The sequence below is a fragment of the Ochotona curzoniae genome, unplaced genomic scaffold, assembly GCF_017591425.1.
Source record: "Ochotona curzoniae isolate NIBS_2020 unplaced genomic scaffold, NIBS_Ocur_1.0 contig_4501, whole genome shotgun sequence".
NCBI classification, from domain to species: domain Eukaryota; kingdom Metazoa; phylum Chordata; class Mammalia; order Lagomorpha; family Ochotonidae; genus Ochotona; species Ochotona curzoniae.
This window is the reverse complement of record NW_024466307.1, coordinates 2,069,120-2,093,305: the sequence shown is the minus strand read 5'-3', so window position 1 is coordinate 2,093,305 and position 24,186 is coordinate 2,069,120. Positions and strand designations below refer to the sequence as shown.

The following is a 24,186-nucleotide window of genomic DNA, read 5'->3' as shown; positions in this document are numbered from 1 at the left end:
GCACAGACCACACCTGACCCTTGGCACTGAGGTTGCTGGTTCCTTACTGTGTGGGATGAGGGTGGGGAAAGGGGGGCAGCAGACAGGCCTCTCTCCAGATGGACATGGACTTCAACAAGGTCACCAAGTGTAATGGAGGGATTCCACCTGCTGGCCAGGTGGGTGTTTCCAAGGAGAACTACGCCGAGAGCTGGGTGCGGTGCCCCTGATGGGCCAGACGGGCATCTCAGGGAGGGGCTGAGACCTGGGCACAGTGCCCCTGACGGGCCAGACGGGCATCTCAGGGAGGGGCTGAGAGCTGGGTGCGGTGCCCCTGACGGGCCAGACGGGCATCTCAGGGAGGGGCTGGAAGCACAGTCCAAGTTCACAAAGGGGCTTAGGAGGAAACAGGGTCTGGGTCTTCCCACCCCTTCTCACCCCCCACACCCTCTTCTGAACAATTTTCTGGGTATGACCTAGGGAAAATTCCTCCTGAGGGTTTATTGCCTGGTGTTCTTGGACTGGCGGCTCAGGTGGGGCTGGGAAGAGAGGATTTTCCTGGAGTGCCTTCCTTGGGGGGAGACTGGACCCCCCTGCAAAGTTGCTGGCTCTGGGCAGGACCTGGTCCTGTGGGGTGCGGGGCTGCTGCCCTCCCTCCCCTGAGTGCTTTGTTTTCTTAGGCCCCACCCAGCTAGCCAGGGAGGGAGGCACTGGACAGGTTACTGCCCCGCTCTCCTGCCCGCCTGTGGTCATACCGGTAGCCCGGGCTGAACCCGCACAGCCCTATCAGAAAGCCCGAGGAAAATGCACAGTGTGAGAAGCTAGTATATGGATCCCAAAATGTTTTTGCATCAAAGTAAGCTTCACTTTTTATTCCATCTTTTCATGAGCTTTTTCAAGTTCTTCCCTTCTATTTAAATATGTTTTAGGAGCCAGCACCATGGTATAGTAGGCTAAGCCTCTGGTTTTCAGTGGTATCATTCCATACGGGCACCAGTTCCAATCCCAGCTGTTCCACTTCCAATCCAGCTCTTTGCTAATGTACTTGAGGAAGTAGACAAGGATGGCCCAAGTCTCAGGGCACCTGCACCTACCTGAGGGACCTGGAGGAAGCTCCTGGCTCCTGGCTTTGGATCGGCTCAGCGCCGGCCGTTGTGGCCATTTGGGGAGTGGAAGATAAAGGTGGAAGAGATCTCTGTCTTTCCTTCTCTGCCTTTCAGCTAAAAAAAAAGCAATACTAAAAACAAAACAAAAAAAAACCTTTCATCATTAAAAAATTTTTAAAAAATATATACTTTGAAACATTTCCAGTGAGGATATTACCAAGTCTTCCGGCTGCATATGTGTATGTATGTATATATACATATATTATACATATATATCTATAAAGATATACATCACACATGTATATATAGATATACATTATATATGAATGTGTACATAAAGATATACGCCATTGTATGTATATATAGTTATACATTACACATGTATATATAAAGATTTTTTAAGTCATAAAGAAAATGTATTTATGTTTGTCTTTAGTAGCCTTTCTTTTAAAATTAAAGAGTTTAACACATAACAACTAGGTATTTATGGGACACCTGTGATGTTTTGGTCACTGCGAGACTCTGAGTGTACAGTGTCATCTGAGTGTGCAGGGATTGCCAGCAGAACCTGGGGTGGTTATGTCAACCCACTGTTTGAATGTTCTAAGAAGCTGGGTTTTCCTTTTGGTTTTTCTCATAGTTTGCCCGTGAAGTTAAAGTTGCTGATGTTTAAGGAAAGCAGCCTTACACTGGAAAAACTTAGCTGGGGTGGGTTTTCATTGCAGGGTGCATTTCGAGACCATCTGTGGGTTTGAAGTGAGGCCACGGCGCATGGCAGGGCAGGCCTCCGCAGCGACGTCCCCGGAGAAGGAAAGTAGGAAAACCACACAGAAACCCCCCTGCATGGGAGGAGCTCGCCAGGGAGGTGTATGTGGCTTTGCAAGCTAGCTAGCTGCATCCTGGACAGGCTCACGGGGTCCCAGTGACATTCCTTTCCCTGCCTAGTAATTCCCTTGTGCCACTCCCTGGGAGCTGGACTCAGCTACACCCTCTGGGCGGGGATTCAGCCCTTTGTTCTCAACTCCGGAGCTCGGTAGTGCTCCCGGAAATACGGGCAGTGCCTAGTCAGTGCTAAGTGGCAGGATTTTCGTTCCTGCCTTCCACACGCCCCTCACCATTGGGCCTTGCTGACCCACCCCTTCGTTTGCAGTTCCTGTCTGTGTCTTTTAAAGCTGGTAGAATCCCGAAGGCAGTATGTCGGCTGATGAATATTCACTAGGTGCTAGCATCATTTCCAAGCCCTCTCTGATGTGTAGGAGCACGCGGGACTCAGTGCTGTGTGGGATTACCATTGTGCTGACCCTCACAGGCCCCGCTGAGGGTCCTCATGCCTGAGCTTTGGCCCTTTCATCTGGAAGAGAAGAGGAAGCTGGTGGGGACCCTCGGAGAGCAGTGTGGGGAGGGGGCTGCAGGTGCACGCCGGCGTTGGGGAGTGTTCTGAGCCATTCCCAAAGGGAGGACCCATGTGCTCTGCTTCTGCTCCTTCCCCTCTTCTGTGTGTGGGTGAGCAAGAAAGACCAGCCAGCCACAGCCCTGGCTGCCTTTGGAGGGGGGCCCACCACTTATCTTTCACATGCAGATTTGCTGCTCCACGTGGCTGTAGGGTGTGGGTGGGTTTACCAGGGAACTCCAGGAGGCCCCCAGCTTTCGGGCAGTGCAGCTGGGCAGGGTGGCAGGTGTGAGTGGAGGTCCTGGAGCCTGCCAACCCAAGTGGGAGTCAGGCTTTTACCTTTTAGGGTCTGAAGCTGAGCTGGAGGTAGCTGATGGGCAGGCAGGAGCCCAGTAGAGATGAAAGCCCAGCCAGGCTCTGCACAAAGGCGGTGAGGAGGTGTGGCAGGATACCAGGCTGGTTCCTGGGTCTGCTGTCTGTGGCCTCGGTCCTGCCGGGTCACCTCCCTCCACTGGACTCCTCTGTTCCTTCAGCCCTCATCTTCCCTTTACCTTTGTTGAATCTTATGAACTGGGATTCTGTTTTTCTTTGGAAAATTTCTGGAGCAGCACATTAATCCTGGAGAATTCCTGGTGTTTGTTTTTTAGGCCTACAAGGGAATTGGAAACCCTTGCACACAGCTTCACTTATTTATTTGAAAGGCAGAGGCAGAGAGATGGGTTCATTTGTCTTCCATCCACTGGTTCACTGCCCAAATGTCTGCAGGAGCCAGCTCTGGGTGAAGCCAAAGCCTGGAGCCAGGAACTCTGTCCTGCAGTGCCACGTGGGTTCCGCTGCTTCCCCAGGTACAGAAGCAGAGCAGCAGTACACTGCAGGCCTCTGAGAGGAACACCGTCCCCCATCTTCTCCTAGGTTCTTCGTGCACCCTCATGTGACATATCAGTTGCGAGGCACAGCGGGATTTCCACTCCCCACTAGACAGGCAGTGCTACTTGCGACCTGGGGTGTTCCAAGCTGGAGAGGGGGTCAGGTGCCATAGAGATGTGAGCATCCAAGACGGCTGTCCTAGAGACTCAGACCTGGAGTCGTTGGGGTCCAGGTCAGCTACAGTGCTGCCCTGCCAGGAGTGTCCCACCAGCCTGCAGGGCTGCACACAGGGCAGCTGCCTCTCCTGCCCGTTTCCCCCACTCCCAGCAGCACCCTGGCAGCAAAAGGGTTGGGGAACACACAGGTGTCTGAACATCCAGTAGCCCTCTACAGCCCTGCAGACCCCGGGGCTGAGCAAGAGCTGGCTACGCTGCTGTGCACCAGCTCTGGCCACCTGCGCTGTGCTTCCTGCTTGGGGCTTGACCGCAAGGGAACCGGCAGCTACAGAAGTGCACCTAGGGGACTGGGGGCCTGGGCTGGGTTTCTTCTTGTACTGCCTACAGATTGAGCTCCATCCAAAAGTGTCACAACTTGCAGTTACCGGATTCTGCTGTCCTAATGGATTTGCTGAAAGCAAGAGCTGTTGGGGCAGTGTCAGGACAGCACGTTTGCTCAGCCCTTCCTTGTCCCTTTTCTGATGAATGTGACAGCACGCAGTTCTATTCATCCTAAGACAGACAGGCAGTCTCTCCACAGTGGGAGCTGTTTGCGTCATCACTTGCCACACATTTTAAGTTTAATTTGCCCCCTCTGGAAGGACAAAGCCTAGACCGTTATCGTTAAGTCTTTGTCTAAAGCAAGCATCTAAAGCCACACGAATTTTGATCCATCGTCACATTCAGTTGACAAGTATTTTCTGTATCCCTTGTGGCTTTTTTTTCCTCTTGATTGTGAGTTACATAGAGATGTGTTGTTCATTTCTGAGTATTGGGGATTCCCCCCATCCCGGAGTAGTTTTGCTGTCTTTTTCTAATTGAATGTAATGCGTACACCCATGTCTTTCATTGTACTGCAGTCTTGAACATGGTGTGACTTGATAAGGATTTCATGGGGTACCATCTAGTTGACCCTCTTTAGAAAATAACCATTTTTATCTCTGGTGGAGGTCTGTGTCTTCAAGTCTTTGTGCCTTCAACTCTTCAAGTGGTCATCACCCCTTTCTCATTTTCAACCCATCGGTGTCTTAATTTGAAAGTCTGTCTTTTATAAATTAACAGTTGAGTTTTGCTCTTTAATCCAATCTCTGCCTTTTAATTAAATGCCCATGTCATTTCTGTTTCATGTAATTGACCATGTTTAAGTGTAAGGCTGTAGGTTGTTGGTTTTTTACCCTGGTTCCCCCTTTGTTCTTCTTTCATTCTAAGTCATGGATTATCTGATTATTTTCCGTCATGTTTTATAGGCTCTTTCATTTCTTAAGGTATTGGAAGGAATATAGAATATATAGCATTTTGAAGGAGGAATATGTTAGTCAACTTTTTAGTACTTTATTTCTCTATTTTTAAAGATTGATTAATTTACTTGGAGTTACAGAGACAAAAAAAGGAAGAGATATCTTTAATTCTTTCATCTGCTGGTACATTCCCCAAATATCTGCACCAGCTGGAGCTGAGCTGGTCCAAAGCCAAGAGCCAGGAGTTTGCTCTGTCTCCCTCCCCACGTGGCTGTGGTGGCCCGGGCTCTTGGACGGCCCTCTGCTGCTCTGCCAGGAGCATCATCAGGGAGCTGGATCAGAAATGCAGCATCTGGGACCCGAATTGGTTTCCCTATGTAGGCACTGCAGACAACGTTTTAATTTGCTATGCCACTGGCCCCTAACTTTTTAAATTACTTTACTTAAGATGCTCCAGAGAAACCGGGCCAATGGTTGATTGAGCTGACTCATGGAGAGGCTCTCAGTGCAAGATTGTAGGGGTCCCCTGGTCTGAGGAGGGCGGTGAGAGACTGCCAGGGGAGCCGGAAGGACACACGGGAAACACCCTTGTCCATGTCCGTGCGCTTCTGTCTGTGAGTTCTTCATGATTTGATTGTGGGCTCCGCCATGGCAGCCTGATCCTATCCAGTCGCCTCCCAGAGGCCTTGTTCTAACAGGATAATTGAATCAAGTCTCCACCGGGAACCATGAGCCATTATCCTTTAACTTGTACCAGAAGCCCTGGGGGTTAGATGTCTGTATGCCCCTGCAGCCCGTGCCTTAGTCCCTAGTGAGGGCAGGCGTGGGGCTCAGCCCTGGCTGAGCTGAAGTGGTTTCCGGTACTGACTTCTGGAATGATGAGCTTAGGGACATTACACAAAAGCTCATTTCACTAATTTTATTTTTGTTTTACAAATTTTGTTTTTGAAAGGCAGAGGGAGAAAGAGAGGGAAGGATCCTTTACATACTAGCTCATGTCCAGGATTCCTGCAACAGCAAGGGCAGGGTGTGGCTGAGGCTGGGCGCCTGGCACTCATCCCAGGTCTGCCTGGGTGGCAGGAGCCAAGGACTTGAGGCATCCCCTGCTGCCTTCTGGAATGTTCACTAGCAGGAAGCTGGATCCGAAGTGGAGCAAGGACCCAAAACCAGTGACAAGTCTGAAAATAAAAGGATTAATAAGAAACTAACATACAGAGAGGACAGGCCCTATAGTATTTTGATGTATTTTCTGTACTAATGCAGTTTTCTCAGATTCTTCATATTCTGTTTTATTACCTAATTCAATTTTGTGAATATTTTCGCATTTCATGATGCTGAAAGCAAACATTTTAAGTGGCTGCACCACATTGAATTGGTCATATAAGCATTCAGTGTTTTCCTTTCTAGAGCACTTATTATTATACTAATTACTATTAGTGGTGATTATTACTCCACGCTCAAGCTCTAAACAGAGGTTGGTTATAACACAACCTGACTCAGACTTTCTAAAAACCACCAACATTTCACAGTCCAGTGCACAGGGATTATGGGAAAAGTACAAAAATTTTTGTTGGTGACACATTAGAGAAAGAAAGGAAGCTGATAAAAACACTATTGGTGTTTTACAGATATTGAATGGCCAGGAAATGCATCTCAATTTTATAACCTCAGTGTCCCTTTTCTGAAATGCATGGGGAGACATGCAGGTTTTGGCATATTGGCATGTTTGTAATGGGATGTCACGGGTGTGAGGCCCAGGTCTGCGTATCTGTGTCAGATCTGCTTCACACCCACAGTCCCCAGGTGACCTTGTGTGCCTGTGCCTGGTCCTATGGGATGAGGTGGTGTCCCATGGGCAATACCGTTTAGGTCTTAGAGCATTTTGGAGGTTTGCATTACAGACACTCAACTGGGACAGGTGCACATGGTGCCTCACCTGAGAAAGACCTGGCACTACAGGTAGAGCCCAGGTCCAGAGGAGGAGGGAGGAGAAGGAGCCGTGACACCAGAGTGTGTGTGTGTGTGTGTGTAGGGGTGCACCCGAGCCACGTGTGTGTGTGCATGTGCATGTGGGCAGTACACCTGAGCCATGCAGATCCGTGTGTGTGTGTGCATGTAGGGCAGGCAGATGGGCCACACGAAGCTGTGTGTGTGCATAGGGGTGTTCCTGAGCCACGCAAAGCTGTGTGCGGTTGGCGTGTTGCTGCCCGTGTCTGTTCAGCCAGTGTGGTTTCTGCCTTTGCCTCATGCTTTGCACAGATGAAGTGGCATCTCTCCCAGTGTGGGCCAGTCCTGGCAGGCCCAGTGCCCATGTGCCTCTGCAGGAAGCCCAGACCATGTCTCAGTCCTGGGAGCGGCTGTGCAGAGAGCCGGCCGGGGTGCCCTGTGGACAGGTGCTGGAGGCTCCTGTCCTGTTCCCTGTTCTCCCCAGGGTTCGTGCTTTGGTGTCTCTCCTCCCTGGTGGCCAGGGCTGCAGTCCCTTGCCCTTGTCCAGCACAGAGCCTGCAAGAGAGGCGAGCGGCTGAAGGCATGAAGGGCTGAGGTTCCTGCTCCTGCTTATGTCGCCCAGTCCACAGCTTCCACCCAGACCAACTGGAGCACTGGATGGCTGGCCACGGGGCCCAGTGTTTGTGCATGTGGGGCATTGCGCAGAATGATACAAGCTGTAGCACTTGTGGATTTCAAGGATACATCAGAGGCCTGGCACAACAGCTCAATGGCTAAATCCTCACCTTGCTAGCACTGAGATCCCATATGGGTGCCAGTTTGTGTCCCAGCTGCCCCACTTCCTGTGCAGTTCCCTGCTTGTGACCTGGGAAAGCAGTACAGGACAGTCCAAAGCCTTGGGACTGTGCACTCACATGGGAGACCCGGAAGAAGCTCCCAGCTCCTGGTTGGCTCAGCTCCGGCAGTTGCAGACACTTGGGGAGAGAACCAGCAGACAGGAGATCTTTCTTTTTGTCTTTTGTTATTTCTGTAAATCTTATCTGCCTTTCCAATACAAATGAATAAATCTTAAAAAAAAAAAAGGATACATCAGAACCGCCCCGGGAAGCTGTGGCCAAGGTCCCTGCAGGCAGTGGAGACCTTCGGACGCCCCACAGCCTTCCGGAGTTGGAAGGATCTGGTGGAGTGGTATGTCCGGATTGAGGGGGGAACAGGGCAGCTCCAACTGCAGCTCACCACCCTGCTCTGGGCTGGCCTCAGCTGGCTGACCCCCAGCGTCCAGCTTACTAGGTAAAGGGTCACAGTACCCCCACTGAATCTTGGGCTTTTTCCAAGCACATCTGCGCTCTGTGGGGAACCGTTCAACAAACAGCACCTGCACGTTTTCAACGTCTGGTCTGCTCAGGGTTAAACATCCCACATTGTCTTTTGTACTGAGCTTTGCTGCAATAAAAATCAGCCAAAGCTGTTTGTCCCCTTTCACCCTCATAAACTCCAAACCCCGGGTGGTGGCTTACTTTTGTTTGCTTCGGAAAGCTGAGCTCCCAGCAGGTAGCGGGAAGCAGTTCCTGGAGAAAGTTCAGTTCGCAGACTTTGCAAGTTGCTGAGTCAGGGTTTCTACGCCTTTCCAGGGGAGTCCCTCTGCTGCTTCTGGGGGACACCTAGCCGGGACCTGGGAGAATGCTCCGATGGGGTGCTCACACCTGTTGCAGTTGTAGATGTAAGAGTGAGAGAACTCAGGGAAACCCCATGCGGCTCAGTTTTGCAGGTCTTTGGCTCACGTGGTCCCATGGGTGATGCTGAGTTCAGATGTGTCCCTGACCACTCAGCACTGGAATGGGACACTCGAGCCTCTGTCCTTTAATGCCTCTATCTGCAGAATGATGTGCTAGGATTGGCCAGGCCGTGGGGGACTCAGTTAAACCCAGGTAAAGTGGGAGCACAGGCAGTTCATCTCAATCCTGATGATTTTACCTACCCGTTCAGGTGAGGCTGGCTCCAGCTCCTGGGAGTGCCTGTCCCCTGGACATACCAAATTGACAAGGCTGTACCTCATACACAAGGGGTCTCTGTCCCACCCACCCCACGGGACCGCAGTGAGCGTGGCTGGCTGCCTACATGGCCTTCCCAACAAGCAGCATTACAAGGCTGCTGCCCACCAGCTTGGTGGCCGAATCTCTTCTCTGACAGCCCCCCACTCCACCTACTCCTGTTCTGGTGGGTTGAGTCCTTGCTTTTTCCTTCACACTGTGCTGTGTGTGTGTGTGTGTGCCTTAAGTGGTGGGTGGTCCAGACAGGAACCTCAGCTGGGAAACCGAGCCTGCGCCGAGTGAAATGAGTAGCCTTTTAAGAAAACCTCACCATGAAAGATCTGTAAAATTGTCTATGTAAACTTTACAAAGTGTTTTACTGCAGACTAATAACTTGAACCACAGGAGCTGTCGCAGGTCCTCAAGTGCTGGGAGTTTGCCTGGGGAGGACCTTGGGCTCCTGTTTCAGCGAGCAGGTGTTTGGAAACCTGCTTCCTATTTGAAAGGAATGCTCTGAGAGCAGACATGCCCCATCACGTTATTTAAAAGTGTGCTTTACACTCTGTATTTGTCCTAAAAGAGCTACCCTAGATCTCATTTTAAAAATTATAAAAATGAAAGGAGGAGCTGTTTGAGATGCAGTTGCATGCCAGGCAGGCCTACCCGTTGAAAGTGTGTAGTTGTCATGGTTTCCAGGTGTGGCCCTCACAGCTGCACTGTTGTCACCTGCACCAGGTGACTGAGCTAGCCCTAAAGGTTGGCGTTTGTCCCAGCCTGGTTGCAGCCTGTGACCTGGCACCTTTTCAAGGCCCTACCCTCTCACATCCATAAGTACCTCCTTCCTTCTTATGGAAATACGCCATTTTTTCTCCATTTCTTTCTAAGAAACTTTATTTACTTGAAAGAGTAACTTGAAAAGGTGGGTGGAATGGAGAAGAGACAGACAGGGTGAGCCTCTCTCCTCTCATTCTATTCTCCAGGCCAGGTCAGACTGAGGCTGGCTTGGTCTCTCACGTGGGCGGAGGCCCCCACCCCCGGCACTTGAGCCATCTCTGTCGCCCAGCACAGGAGTAGGGAGCTGGATTTGAAGTCCAGGAGGAGGCCCAAGCCCAGGGTGAAGGTATTATACTCTGTGCCCTCACTGGCTTATCTGTGAGTCGTCTCAGGCATGTCCTCTTGTGGCCACTGCAGCATGTGGGTGTAAGTCTCAGAGCTACTCAGCATTTCTTTTGTTGCATTTGTTTTGTTTTTATATTTAAGGATTTTTCACTGTTTTCTTCTGGGAGTTGAGTATATCTTATGTCTGTCTTTGCTCCAATGTGGGCCACCTTGTGTGTATGTGTGTGTATGTGTGTGTGTGTGCTGTGTGGAAAGGGTGTAGCTTTATTCTGTTCCATTTGGATATCCCGTTCGGGTACCGTTTGTCAAGAAGACAATTCTATACCCATTTAATCCTATAAATAATTCACCCTGGGCATTAAGGTTTAATTTTAGACTCAGTTTATTAATTTTTTTTTTGAATTGACTATAAGTAGGAGGAATTTATCTGGAAGATGGTAAGCAGTGGGGCTGGTCAGTAGTTTGGCTCTTAATGGTCTTTAGGGGTCTGGTAGCTGGGCCTTGGTAGGGTTGCTTGGTCTCTGTGTGGGATGAGCTCGTAGTCAGCCAACTGCTGCCAGAGGCTTGGACACAGTTTAGACAAACCACAATGTGGAATCCTCGAACCGAGGGTCCTGGGCCCCCATGGGTCATGCTCAGGCCCTGCTCCCTGCTATCTGCTGCTTAGCTGTTTTATTTGTTTATTTTTTTAAAGAATATTTTCACATAGTAAGCAATAGCTTAATTGGAAAGTGAATTTTCGTGGGAGTTTTTCCAACAACTCCTGATTGTTCACACACACTCTACTCTTTCTGCCTTTTCCACATGCAGTTAGGTGCAGCGGCTGGGAGCCCTGGCCCTGGAATTTCACCCTTGGTGGGACTTGACGTGGCTTACTTCCTGCAGCCTGGGCTCCCACCTGGGCTGCCACAGATGACCAGGAACAGGACAGGGCTTGCTCCTGGCAGGAGTGCCCCACACAGCATGACGCATGAGTCCACGCTGCTGTGTCCATCCTCCATCAGGCCTGTGTGTGGAGGAAGAACATTGGGGTCAGATGTGAACGTGGACTCATGGGGCTGAGGATGCCCACCTGCCAGTCCTGGACAGCTGCCCACACCAAGTACCCTGGGACTGGGGGAGTATCCCCGACCCCCAGCAGTTACAGGTTCAGCTGTGGAGTGGCTGGGGTCAGATCCCAGCTCTGCACACCTGAGCTTGGTTTCCAGGGTTGGTAACTGGTGTTATGCTTGTTCTGGGTAGTTCTGAGTGCTTCTCAGGGCAGGGGGTGGCAGGGCCTGATGTTGTGTACAGTGAGTGTGAGACACACATGAACACTGGGCCCTTGCTGTGAGCCTGGCACACACCCTGCACGCCTTGCACAACCGCTCTCGCCTGGCCTGACCCGCGTTCACCGTGGCGGCTGGTGCTTCTGTGTGGCTTCCATGGCTGGGGGGTCTGTTACTTTTCCCTCTTCCTTGTTTGTGACTCAAACTAGGAATGTTTCCTGTAGGTAAGTTCATGTTTTTGTTCATCTTCCTTGATCGTTTCTTGGTATTTGATAGCTCTGAAAGTGATTTTTTTTTTTTTTTTAGATTTATCTATTTTTATTGGAAAGGCTGATAAACAGCAAGGAGGAGAGACAGAGAGGAAGATCTTCCATCTGCTGATTCACTCCCCAAGCGGCTACAACGGCCGGAGTTGAGCCAATCTGAAGCCAGGAGCTCTTCTGGGTCTCCCACGCAGGTTCAGAGTCCCAAAGCTTTGGGCCGTCCTCGACTGCTTTCCCAGGCCACAAGCAGGGAGCTGGATGGGAAGTGGGGCTGCCGGGACTAGAACCAGCACCCATATGGGGTCCCGGACGTTCAAGGCAAGGACTTTAGCTGCTAGGCCATCGCTCTGGGCCTGAAAAATGCTTTTTAACATGTATTTTTATTCAATAATTTTTTTATTATTGGAAAAGCAGGCTTACAGAGAGAAGCAGAGAAAGAAAGATCTTCCATTTGCTGGTTCACTCCCCAAAAGGCCTCAGTGGCTGGAGCTGAGGCAGTTCTAAGCCAGGAGCTTCTTCTGCGTCTCCTACACCTGTGCAGGGTCTGTCTGGGGCTACTGCTCTCCCAGGCCACAGGCAGGGAGCTGGATGGGAAGTGGAGCAGCCAGGACTCAAACCAGTGCCCCTTTGGGATGCTGGCCCTTTACTTGCTGCAATGAAATGCTGGCCCCTAAGTTTACTGTAAACCTAAGTATAATTTGTATTTTTTCTCTTATGTGCAGTGTGCTCTTTTTAAACATTAATCTTAGAAACAGTGGGAGGTATGGTGATTTTGTCTATGACTCCATGGGCATATTTTGAAAAAGGATAGTTTGTTCAGAGTGGTGACAGTTCGAGGGGTGGGGTGGTGGGGAAGGGGCACTGGAGCTGTGTTGGGACTCTGGGCTCCGTCTTATCCTCAGTCTGAGGTAGGACTGCCACAGATTGCAAGTCCTCTTCCTGGGGGTGCAGGATCCCGTTGGGGCGGTGCTGCTGGGGTGCAGAAGGGCTCCTGAGTGTCAGATCATCTCTGCTTGCTTCTGTCTCTCTGTGAAAAACAGAGCATTCTTTTTTCCTTCTCACTTCTCTGCTGGAGTCCAGCTCCAGCTGAGTTCGAAACTTGAGAAGGGTGCATGCAATAGGCATAGAGAGAAAAGAAACGGATTACTACAATTCCAGAATGATTGTGGACAATGCGAGAAAGCTGTCCTCTTTATTTATACAGAAGCAGTACAAGGCTTTCTTTAGGGCAATTTAACTTAGCTTCAAGGGGGGCACAATTTACGACAGCTTGAGATGAAGGGGGGCATTCCACATTCCTTGCCCGCCCACACCTGCTCTCCTCAAGTCTGGGTCCTATTCTGTGCCACCTGTGACAACCAGACCGACCCCTATCTTAAATTATCTATGGGTTAATAAGTCTGTGGCCTTGGTTTATGGGGATTGGGGTTATTGGCACTAAAGGCCATTGGGCCTGCAAGCTCACACAGTTTGTTAACTAAACAAGTAAAGCAAGAGTTATGACGGCGGAAAGAATTGCAGTTAGCAATGAGCCATGTTTACTCTATTTTGGTTTCAACTCTACAGTGGACAAGTGGGTGTTTCCAAAGATAATTCTGCAAATAGTTTCACCTTAAGACAGGGTATTATCCATTCTGATGTTGCAGCTAAGAATTCCTCAGTAGACAACACATCTTATTCAGTACTTCACTCCTACTACAATTCTTCTACAAGTTATCCATCACTTAATGAGAAATACATCAAAAGAGAAAAAAAGCTCTAAGACAAAAAATTTCGAACATTAAATCCCCCTATAACTGCAGGCTCTACAACCTCATAAACAACCAAGCAATAATCAAAAGTATATCTGTATGATGTTAGCAAAATCATCCTTTATTTACTCTAGTTAAAAATTATGAAAGCAGCTAAAACAACTACATTTTCTATGTTCTAAAGAATTGCAAGGACAGGCTAACCTTTAAGGTCACAGTTACTATATATTTTTGCCACAGCAGGATAGCTTTAGAGTCCCAGTAGCTTTATTTTTTGTCATAGCAGTTTCAGCCGATACTCCCATTACTTCCATTAGTTTGTAAAATTCTTATCAAGCTATCTCCCAGAAAAAGCATGCTATATGTCTGGGCCAGATTTCAGGGCAATGGGTAGGCACTCAATAAGGTGTCCAGAAATGGCATGGGTTTAATTGTACTCCTGTGCACAGTTGAAGGCCCACTCACCAAGACATTATCAGTAACATTGACTCTTAAGCTCATGTTGGTTGTAAAAGCCATCTCACAGGGGCAAACAATGCCTCAGTAGATTATAAAAATTCTTAGTGGGGTGCTTGAGTGTCCATGCGAAAAGTGGTGAAACTGCATCCAGGTGGTTAGAGAGAAATCCGTCAGGCCCTGCCGAACAGCTGGGAGCTCCCCAGGGCCCTGCCAAGCAGGGAGCTGTTCTCTTCACACCTTCATGTTGTTCACACCTGCTGCATGGACCCCAGCACTTCTCTGCCTGTATTTTCCTTCTACTTCTCACCTTGTGTATCCCTGACTTCCTCTTTTGTTAAAGTTCATAAACTTTGTGTTTATTTGAATGGTAGAGAGTGACAGTGGGAGACCTTCTGTCCTCTGGTCCATTGTAGGCCCAGGTAGGATCTGGCCTTTCCTTCCTGGTCTCCTGGGGGTGGTAGAGGCCCCAGTGCCTGGACTGTCAGAGTGTTCATTAGCAGGACACTGGACTCAGCAGTGGCACTGTGGCTTGAATTCTGGACTCGTGTGCCCAGGGTCCTGATACAGGTGACCCCAGCGGCCGGCCATTGTCTGTCTTGCTCAAAACCACCGTGGCTTTTAAATGTTTTAATCGTAGAAATGGCCTGGGGTGGCCAATCCAGTGACTCTCGGCTGCCAAAAACGTCAGTGTGTCTGACCAGCATGTTTGACCTGGGGATTGTTGTGAGGGTGAAATGAATCTACAACCATAGACCCTGTCTGGCTTCTGGGAATGACACAGTGCACTTTTCTATTATCCTATTATTTTCTATTATTCACATTGCTGGGGCTGCCATTCATTGTGAGAGAACAATGGTGGGGACCCCTGGCCTGCCCCGTGTGCAGGCAGGGGTCAGTGAATGGGGGAGGGGCTGATGCTCCTTCTGTCCCCAGGGGTTGTGGTAAGACCCAGGCTCTGGAGGGTCCTTTGATCTCTTGTGCTTCCTGCCCTGTGACCTTGCTGTATGTCTGTGCTCTTTTGAAGAGGACTTCAAAGAATGCCCTAAACACCCTCCTGGGGAGCCTGATGACAGGGAGCGCCAGGAAGTGGCAGGTGGCTATTATTTATAATGAGGGGTGGTGCAGGGGGCACCCCTGGCTCCCCAGGACACTCCCTGCTGCCATCTTGATGGAGACAGAATTTATCATTCTCTGCCCCCCTCAAGTCGTTCCACTTGGTGCAGATGTCTGACCCGGGCCTCTGGAACTGTGACGGCTGCCCATTGGCGTGTGCACACATGTGTGCATGTGTAGGTATGCATGTGTGGGGAGCCAAGCCCTGGGCTTTTCCAGGGCTGCTGGTGCCTAAGCCTATCAGCTCCACGGAGATGGTGGTGGCCATGCTGGTCAGCTCACACAGCAGGAAATGCATGTGGCTGATTCTGGCTCCAGGTTACCCTTGACTGGGGGGAGAGGAAGTGTGTGAGGGCTCCACGCCCCTCACCAGGAGTTAACACAGGAAGTGGACGTGAGAGTTGCTGGCTGGAGCAGACATGGGGGGATGTGTGTGGTTTGGTTGTTGGAGAGGCAAGAGGAGCTGCAGCCTGGGCAGGCATAGAGTCCGGGCATGTGGGCTGCACACCCTGCGCCTCCTCACACACGTGGGCACAGGTGCTGTGTTGATGCCCATGTTGTCTCTCTTCTCCATTCCTCCCCACTTGCAACCTGGTGTCCTAGGGTTTTTGGAGATTTTATTTATTTCAAAGACAGAATTAACAGATAAAGAGAGATCTTCCATGTGCTGCTTCACTCTCCAGAAGGCCCTAATGGCCAGGGCTGCACCAGCTTGAACTGCATCCCAGGAGTTGGCCCATGACTGCCTCCCAGGGCACATGGCCAGGAAACTGTAACAGAAGTAGAGCAGTCGAGACTCAAACCACCGTCCATGTGGGTGGCGGCACTGCGGTTGGCGCTTGACCCACCGTGCCGGCCCTGTCCTTGGCCTTCTTTGAAAGGCTGGGCGTTGGCTGTAGGGCCTGCCTTTCAAGTTGGAAGTTGCGTCATTGCAGGTGGAATCTGTTGAGTCTGTGCCTATCACGGGTCTCAGTGATGGTTCACACCTCCCTGCCCCTGCCAGGGTGGTGGTGCCTAAGGTGCTGCGCCTGTGGTTGGCAAGTCTAGGTTTATGTTTGGTCACCTAGAATGGTGGCTCCCATAGTGCCTCTCAGTGCGAAGCGTGAGAACCATTCTTGGGCAGGCCGGGAGTTAAGTTTGTGATTGGTCACACGTGCACCACACAGGGAAGGGACGCATGTGTCTCCATGTGTACCACACGGGGTATAGTGAGACACACGTGTCTACAGTGCACCACACGGGGTAGGGACACGTGTCTCCACGTTACCACACGGGGTAGGGACACACGGCTCTCCTACAAAATCCCAGGAGTCTTGCATGGAGCAGCTGGCCGAGCATCATCGTCTGTCCCAACTTTCTGTTAGTGTTCATGGTGAGTTCCTTCTGTTTGCTATCTGCCTGTACTCCATTAGGAGCAGGTAGTGGAGTTGGTGAAGACCTCAGAGCATCGGGGAAGCAGCGGCACCCACACAGACATGTATTGCCTGTTGGCCCCATGAACAAGGAACAGACAGCCAGGATTGGATTTCCGGTGTGGACTTATTGTGCAGGGCCTCCTCTGCCAGGCTGGGATGTAAGCCTGGGGTCTTGGAGGCTTGTTGCTTGCCCCTGCCCTGGCCAACCAACAGCAGTGGCTGTGCCACACCCCGCGCAGCTTGTTGCTGACAGCCTTTCTGCAGTTCTGCAGTTCGTGGAGCTGTTTAGTGTTAAAGCTCTCGGACAGGTTTGAAAAGTCACTCGCTGGGTACTTGGCGCCTGCCGTGGAGTCTGCCTGCCCTGGATGGTCAGGCCCATGTCGCCACACTTACCTCTTCCTGGGGGATGCCCTGGCAGCGGGTGGTGCTTTTGAATGGGCAGGGAGGGAGTGTGATTGAGAGGGAGGTGGACTCTGCACATCTTGGTGCAGCCGGAAGTGTTCAGAGGGGTGAGTGCACTCCACTCCAGTGCTGCTGGTAGCCCTTGGGGGCTGGGCATGTGACAGTCTGAGTGGGCTGCACCTGTAGCCCTGGCTTGTGTAGCCCTGAGGCTGGGTCACGAGCTGATCCCACTTCCACAGCACAGAACTCTCGGCACCTGTGGCTTCTGCAGCTGTGCCGGTCACATGGCCAGGTTTGTCCTTGAGCCAGGTCACCAGCCCTCTCAGCCTTCTGGGATTGAGTGTGCACATCAGGAACATGACAGGTCTGCATGGGATCAGGCTGGAGTCCAGGTTTCCTGGACAGACCTCAGTTTGGGTGGAATTTTCCAGATGCTGAGTTGGATAAAAATCTACTGGAGGGGAGGTATTTTGGGACAACAGGCTAATCTGCTGCTTGAGACACCCACATTGCACATTTGGGAGCCAGTTTGAATCCCAGCTACTCTGCTTTGGATCTGGCTCCCTGTTACTGTGCCTGGGAAGCTGTGTGTTGACAGCCCTGCCAACCACGTGGGAGACCTAGATGCAGTTTCTGGCTCCTACATTTAGCCTGGCCCAGCCACAGCCGTTGGAGCTATTATGGGAGTGAACCAGAGGATGGAAGACACCCCATCTTGGTCTTTTTAATAAACCAATGTTTAAAAAGCAGTTAGAATGGGGGCTTTATGAGGGCGGGACTGTACTACTAGCTCCTGGCTGCTAGCTACTAGCTCATGTTTGCTGCGTGTGTACGTCACTGTGTGTGGAATCAGTGTTGCACTGCGGGTGTCCTCGTGTGTCCACGTGCATCTGTCATGCTCTGACAAGCTGTGTGTATACTGTGTTTGACCGGGAAGGCTGTGAGGGTGATGCTGTGAGCTCACTTCTGTTCGCATCCCACAGTCTGCTTCTGGGGCCTGCCCCAGCCCGGAAGGTCCTCCCTCTGGCCGGGGTGTGGGGCCTGGGCTGCCATCAGCCTCCTCTGAGCGCGGAAAGGGCTGGAAAGGAAGACACTCCAATGCAGCAGCGTCTCCATGACACAAGCCGGCAAATTGATAGTTTTGGGTTTCCACAGCTGCCAGCTGATTTGCTGTTCTGGAAAAGTGTGGCAAGCAGGATTTCCCTCTCTTCTTTTGGTGAGAGTATTTTAAAATGATTTATCCCATCCCAATAAGCGTTTTTTCTGTTTTCCATTTGGGGTTTCAAGCTTGCATTCTTTCAAACCTGCATCTCCCAGAGCTTGCTTTGCTCCCCTAGCACTGCCTTGGCCCCAAACTACTCCAGTGGTTTGCTGCTGTCCTGTGTGCTTGTCACAGGTTGCGCTTCTAACACATGTGTTCTTCATGTGGGTGAAGCTATCCAGGTGGCTTTAGCTTTTGGGTTTGTGTGTGTTTTAAATTTTCATTTATTTGAAAGGCACAGAGAGGGAAAGAGATACTGCATCCATTGGTGCACTCCTGAAATGCCTGTAACAGATGCCTGCAACAGTCAGGGCTGGGCCGGGGCTGAGCTTCCATGTGCTGGTTCCAGGCCTGCAGGTGCAGGTGGCAGGGACCCAGGGCTGGGCCGGGGCTGAGCTACGAGCCAGGGACTCCAGCAGGCTCTCCCACACAGGTGGCAGGGATCCGGGGCTGAGGTCTCAAGCCAGGGACTCCAGCAGGCTCTCCCACACGGGTGGCAGGGACCCAGGGCTGGGCCCTCACCTGCTGCCTTCCGGGATGTGCATTATGTGAGTGTGCCCAGGAGCGTTTGCACTGCCTGTGTTCACTGCCAACCTGGGAAGGTGTTTGTGCCCAGCTTTCTCCCCCAGGATTCAGGTCTGGGTTCTGAACTCTGACCTTCTGACTACAGTGTTATGCTCTTACCTCCCAAAGCAGCTCCCTGTGCCTGGGAGAGCAGTGGAAGATGGCCCCAATACTTGGGCTCTCGGCTTCCGCCTGAGCCTGCCTTGCCTGGTGCAGCCATTTGGGGGTGAATCAGTGGGGAGGGTTCATCCACAAATGATCCCAAAGGTTGAACTATGTGTGTAATCAGCTGCTGTCTCCTTGGGGTGCACGTGACCAGGAATTAGGGTTCTGGCCAAGGCCCTCCAGTAAGAGTAACAGGAATCAGCAGGTGAGCCAGATTCCTGCCATTTTCACATTCACATTGTGCACGCTGATAGAGAACAGCAGGATAACTCGGTGTATGTATTCATTCACTATAGAGATCGAGCAATAATAGGGGATGGGGGGAGGGTGGGGGTGAGGGGTGGAGGGGGTAGAGGGTAGTGGTATGGGGGTTTAAGGGGGGTGAAAATGGAAGAATTAGGATTTTGAGGTGAAGATGAGGGGGGTAGGGTATGAGTATTGTGTTTTGGTTGGTGGTGGTGGGGGTGTGGTTTGGGTGTTTGTTTGTGGGGTTTGAGGTGTGGGGGGGGGGAGGGATAAGAAAAAGGAAAAAAGAGGAGATAGGAATAAGGGGATTAGGGATGAGGAGAATGATGTAGATAGTTTTAGTGAATGTGTGGAAATAAATATTTTTTTTATGAGGGGGGGTTAAGTAATAGGAATGTGGTAATTTTGAAGAGTTATTGATTGGAGGGATTGTTATATTTTATATAGGAGGAAAGAGGAGGAGTAAATTGAGGATGAAATTGAAGAGGAAAGTTAAATGGTGAAAAGGTAAGTATGGAAGAGTGGGGGTGTTTTGGAATGGGGGTTTTTTTGTGGTGGGTGGGGTGATTTATGTTATTGGTTTGTGTATTTTATTAGGAATGTGCTGCGCTCGCCCCATAGGCCCATTGGCAATAGCTGCAGAGCAACTAACCGCGACGCTGCGGGGGGTCCACGCAGGTGCAGGCCCAAGGCTTTGGGCCGTCCTCGACCACTCTCCCAGGCCACAAGCAGGGAGCTGGATGGGAAGTAGAGCAGCTGGGACTTGAGCAAGCGTTCATATGGATGCTGTGGGTAGAGCTGAGCTGCTGCACCACGTGCTGGCCCCATGTTTCCTGTCTCTCCCGGACTGGTGGATGTTCTCAGGTCTGTGTGTTATTGCTTGGTGGGGATAGGAGCGTGGTTCCTGTGTGCTGCTGCCATCCAGGCGGTCACATGCATGCAACAAATCTGCAGGATATCACACAGTGAGGGTGCATGGCCTGGCTGTCACCCCCGGGGGACGTGGCAAGAGGTGGTCTGCCTGCTGGGACAGGTCATGGATGACGTCATTACTGTGTGAGCAGGTCACAGATGATGTCACTGCTGCATGCTGAGTCAGGGAGGGAGGGAGGCAGGGGCATGGGAGGGGAGATGACTTCTCCAGTACGAGGGGGTCTTCAGAAGGTGGGGTGGAAAGCTGAGCCCCCATGTGTTGTGTGTGTTGAGGGCCTCCATGTGTGAGAGCAGGAGGGGAAACAGCTGCTTCCCATCCCTGTGCAGGAGCCCACGGTGGTCCTGCTCCACTCTTGGCAGCTACAGTGAAGAGAGCAGAATTCTCAAGTGAGGCAGGACGCATCCTGGCTTTGTCAGCTCAGTTTGAATTGCCCAGCTGGCACCCCTGTGAAGCAGAGGACCACCCCAGCTAATAGTCACACCTGCCACGTTTTGCAGACAGTGACAGAGTAATGTGTGTTGACTGTTAAGGAGGCTTGAATAGAGGCCTTGATGCATGAGCTCAACCCACAGGAAGCCCCAAGCCAACCCACGTATCAACCCCATGTATTTAGTTTCCACAGCACGTGAGTGTTTTGTGGATTCAGGACTATCTGCAGCTACTTGGGCTCCCTTTTACGTATTTTATTTCTCTGAAAGGCAGAACAACAGAAATTTCCTATTCACTGGTTCACTCCCCACAGGCATGCAGCATTCAGGGCTGGGCACCTGGGTCTCTGAGAGTGGCAGGGGCCTAAGTACTGGGGCCACCAGTGGTGCCTTTCAAGGTTTGTGTTAGCAGGAAGCTGGAGTCAGAAGTGGACCTGGGACTTGAACCCAGGTGGTGCAAAATGGAACGCAGGTGTCCCAAGCTAGCAGCTTAACTGCTGAGCCCAACATCCACCTGCAAGACCTTTCTTTCATGGACAGGGATGTGTGTATGTGTGTGTGTGTCTTCCTGGCGTTAAGGTCACCAATTCCTCACTGGCCATCAAGCCCATCCCTGGCCAAGGAGTGGCAGCAGTTGCCATCAGCCCCATCACTGTCGTCTTGTTGTCGGGACAGCGTCTGCATAGGCCTGGTAGAGTGGAGAGGCAAGGCCCAACACTGCTCAGAGCAGGTGCTGTGTCCGTCCCCTCTAAGCCTGCAATGGAGGAAGTGGCCCCGTCATTGGAGGACAGTGGTGCATGTTGCTGAGCCACAACATTGAAATGGGAAAATGTTCAAGCAGTTGTGGGAGACATAATTTAAAGATGAAGCCATCTAGGCCCAACATGATAGCCTAGTGGCTAAATCCTCACCTTCTATCTGCTGGGATCCCATATGGGCACCGGTTTGTTTCCTGGCTGTTCCACTTCCCATCCAGCTCCCTGCTTGTGGCCTGGGAAAGTAGTCAAGGACGGTCCAAAGCTTTGGGACCCTGTACCTGTATGGGAGACCTGAAGAAGCTCCTGGCTGCTCGTTTCAGATCAGCTCAGCTCTGGCTGCTGGCTGGGAAGTGGAACAGCAGGAACATGAACCAGTGATCATGTGGGATCCTAGTGTGTGCAAGGCGAGAGAGGACTTTAGCCACTAGGCTACCACACCGGGCCTAGTATTTTTAAAAACACCACACCATTGTGTCTAGTAAAATGAAGGAAAGTTTGAGAAAACCAGACCCATACAATGGTACCTGACTGTAGTGATGGGATAGGGTAAAACCAGTTGCCTGGTTCTTCCTGTTTCCCGGCGTTTTATCCCTCTGTCTGCCATTGCCTGGCCAGGTGAGGGGTGTGTCTCTGTCCCTCCCTTCTGTGTAGGTACAGGTAGGAAGCTCAAGTGTGGATTCAACTCTTTATGTGGGAGGTGTCCCGCAGTTCTAAAATCTTTCTCCCCCCCCCCCCCCCCGCTCCCCACTGAAAGAATAAGTTTTTATTTATTGCACTTGAACTTGCAATGGGTCAGACTGGCCTTCTGGGATCATATGAGTCATAAGGAGGAAGCAGCGACCGGGAAAGTTGGTAACCCGTGGGGTGGAGGAGGGGAGAGAAGGAGGCAATATGGTTTGTTTGGTCTGGAGTGGGAAGAGGTTGGCTGTAAAGCTTGGGGCTGCCCCTAATAGCACAGATATGGCTACGTCCACGTTATCTCTGGCGTCCGGAGAGGGCCCCAGCAGGAATCTGACGTGGGGAATTCCGGACTGTTGTGACAAAAGGTTCGCTCCAAATGGTGGCTTTCCAGGCCTGGCAGCGTGGCCTAGCGGCTAGAGTCCTCACCTTGAACGCGCCACAATCCCATATGGGCGCTGGTTCTAATCCCGGCAGCTCCACTTCCCATCCAGCTCCCTGCCTGTGGCCTGGGAAAGCAGTCGAGGACGGCCCAATTTTTTGGGACCCTGTACCCGTGTGGGAGACCCGGAAGAAGTTCCCTGTATCCTGGCTTCGGATCAGCATAGCAGCGGCTGTTGCGCTCACTTGGGGAGTGAATCATCGGATGGAAGATCTTCCCCTCTGTCTCTCCTCCTCTCTGTATATCTGACTTTGTAATAAAAAAATGAATAAATCTTTAAAAAAAAAAATGGTGGCTTTCCGAGGCCCTTGGGGTTAATGGGGATGTGTCTGTGTCTCCGGGGTCTGCCGAGGCGTTCTCGGGATGTGCCGTGTCCCTGTAACGTGCGGTGTTGCCTCACTCTGGGTTGGGTATAGAGTGTGGCCTTGGAATCATTAGGTCTGGGGTTTGCTAGCTCCCGCACACGGGTTAGCTGTCCTTCGCAGTGGCCCATGATGGCTTCTGTTTAAGAGTGGTGTCCTCAGATGCCAGGTGTGCCTGATTTGCTCATCCTGGACACCGCAGCAGGACCCTCACCCACTGCCCTTCACTCGCTCGCTGTCCATAGCTAGTAGCTTGCGCACACGCCACAGGCTGACCATGAGGCTGGAGTGTTAGCCGCTCTTCAGGATAGGGCTATGTCCCTAGTCTCTGCTGCCCTGGGCCCAGCTCTGCCCTTTAGGGATATTAAGTGCTGGGAAAAGCTCCCCTTCGTTTTGAGCTGCATGGTGGACGCATCCCAGTTATTTTCTGTGAACAAAGCTGTTGTTTTTAAAAGCTTTACTTATTTCAACATCAGAATTAGAGAGAGAGAGGTGGGGGGAAGAGACACAGAGAGGAAGTTCTTCTATGCACTGATTCACTCCTGCACTCAAATGGTGCAATAGCCAGGGGTGGGCTGGGTGAAGCCCAGCAGGTGGGAACTCTGTCCAGGCTCCTGTGTGGGTGGCAGGACCTCCAATACAAGGGCCATTTGCTGCTGCTCTCCCAGGATCAGAAGTGGAGCAGCCAGGACTCAACCAGCACTTGGTGTGAGGGATGCTGGCACTGCAGATTGTGGCTTCACCCGGTGCACTCAGAGCAGTGCACTCAGAGCTTATTCTATGCACGCCAGGAGGTCCTGAGTGCTTCTGCCTTGACTGTGGCTCCTGTGTGGTAGAGGTCACTTCCTGTGCTCAGTTGCTTGCTCTTCATTTTCCTTCCCCCTGCCTCTCTGTCTTCTAGTTCTTAGGGCCGCTGCCCACATCCCCCTTGGCGATGGCAGTACTGTTTTGTCTTAGAGGGGTGGTGACACAGTTTCGGACAAGCCATGCCTTTTCTGTTTCACTATTGGCCTCCTCTTATACCCCACTGCATGTCAGTGTTGGCACCGGCACCCCCCACACTCCCTGGGGTCAGGACACCATCAGCAACTGGGGCTTGTTGCCCTGTGATGTCTGGGCAAAGGTGCATGAAGCAGCAGCACCGTGGGGCTCTGTGCTGCCTGGGCACATGAACCAGCACCGTGGGGCTCTGTGCTGCCTGGGCGCGTGAAACAGCAGCCCCGTGGGGCTCCGTGCTGCCTGGGCGCGTGAAGCAGCAGCACCATGGGGCTCTGTGCTGCCTGGGCACATGAACCAGCACCGTGGGGCTCTGTGCTGCCTGGGCGCGTGAAGCAGCAGCCCCGTGGGGCTCCGTGCTGCCTGGGCGCGTGAAGCAGCAGCCCCGTGGGGCTCGGTGCTGCCTGGGTGTGTGAGGTTCAGTGAACCTCCGTGCTGACTGCTTGGGCTTGCTGTCCCCTGCCCCAGGTCTAGCGTGAGTCTCCCCTTGGTGCTGCACCTCTGGTACCAGGGGGAGGGCAGAGTCCCCTGTCCGGTGTTTTCAGAATATTCATGCAAGCACATAAGACGAAACATGTACAGATTTTGCAAGTTTGTGCACCAAAAGTATGATTACTTTTTTGAGTGGGCAAGAGATAGAAAAGCTTCACTTGTGGTTGGCTTTTCCAGAAACCTGCGGGAGCCTTGGACCTAGAGCTGGGGGTTGGGAATCTATCCAGGACCTTCACATGGGTGGCAGGGAGTTGGAGCCGGGCATCAGAGTTGGGGCCGAATCCAAACACCCTCATAT

The 24,186-nt window shown here is 51.7% G+C and overlaps 1 protein-coding gene across 1 annotated transcript in view; it reads left to right on the top strand.

Annotated features, from left to right (window-relative positions):
* The first annotated feature begins 104 nt into the window (after positions 1-104).
* The window catches only part of SERINC5 (serine incorporator 5), a 58,872-nt gene continuing 34,790 nt past the window's right edge, over positions 105-24,186 (top strand). The window contains exon 1 of the mRNA XM_040985858.1: positions 105-194. Within this exon, the coding sequence (XP_040841792.1) occupies positions 105-194 (90 nt within the window). The remainder of the gene's footprint in view (positions 195-24,186) is intronic.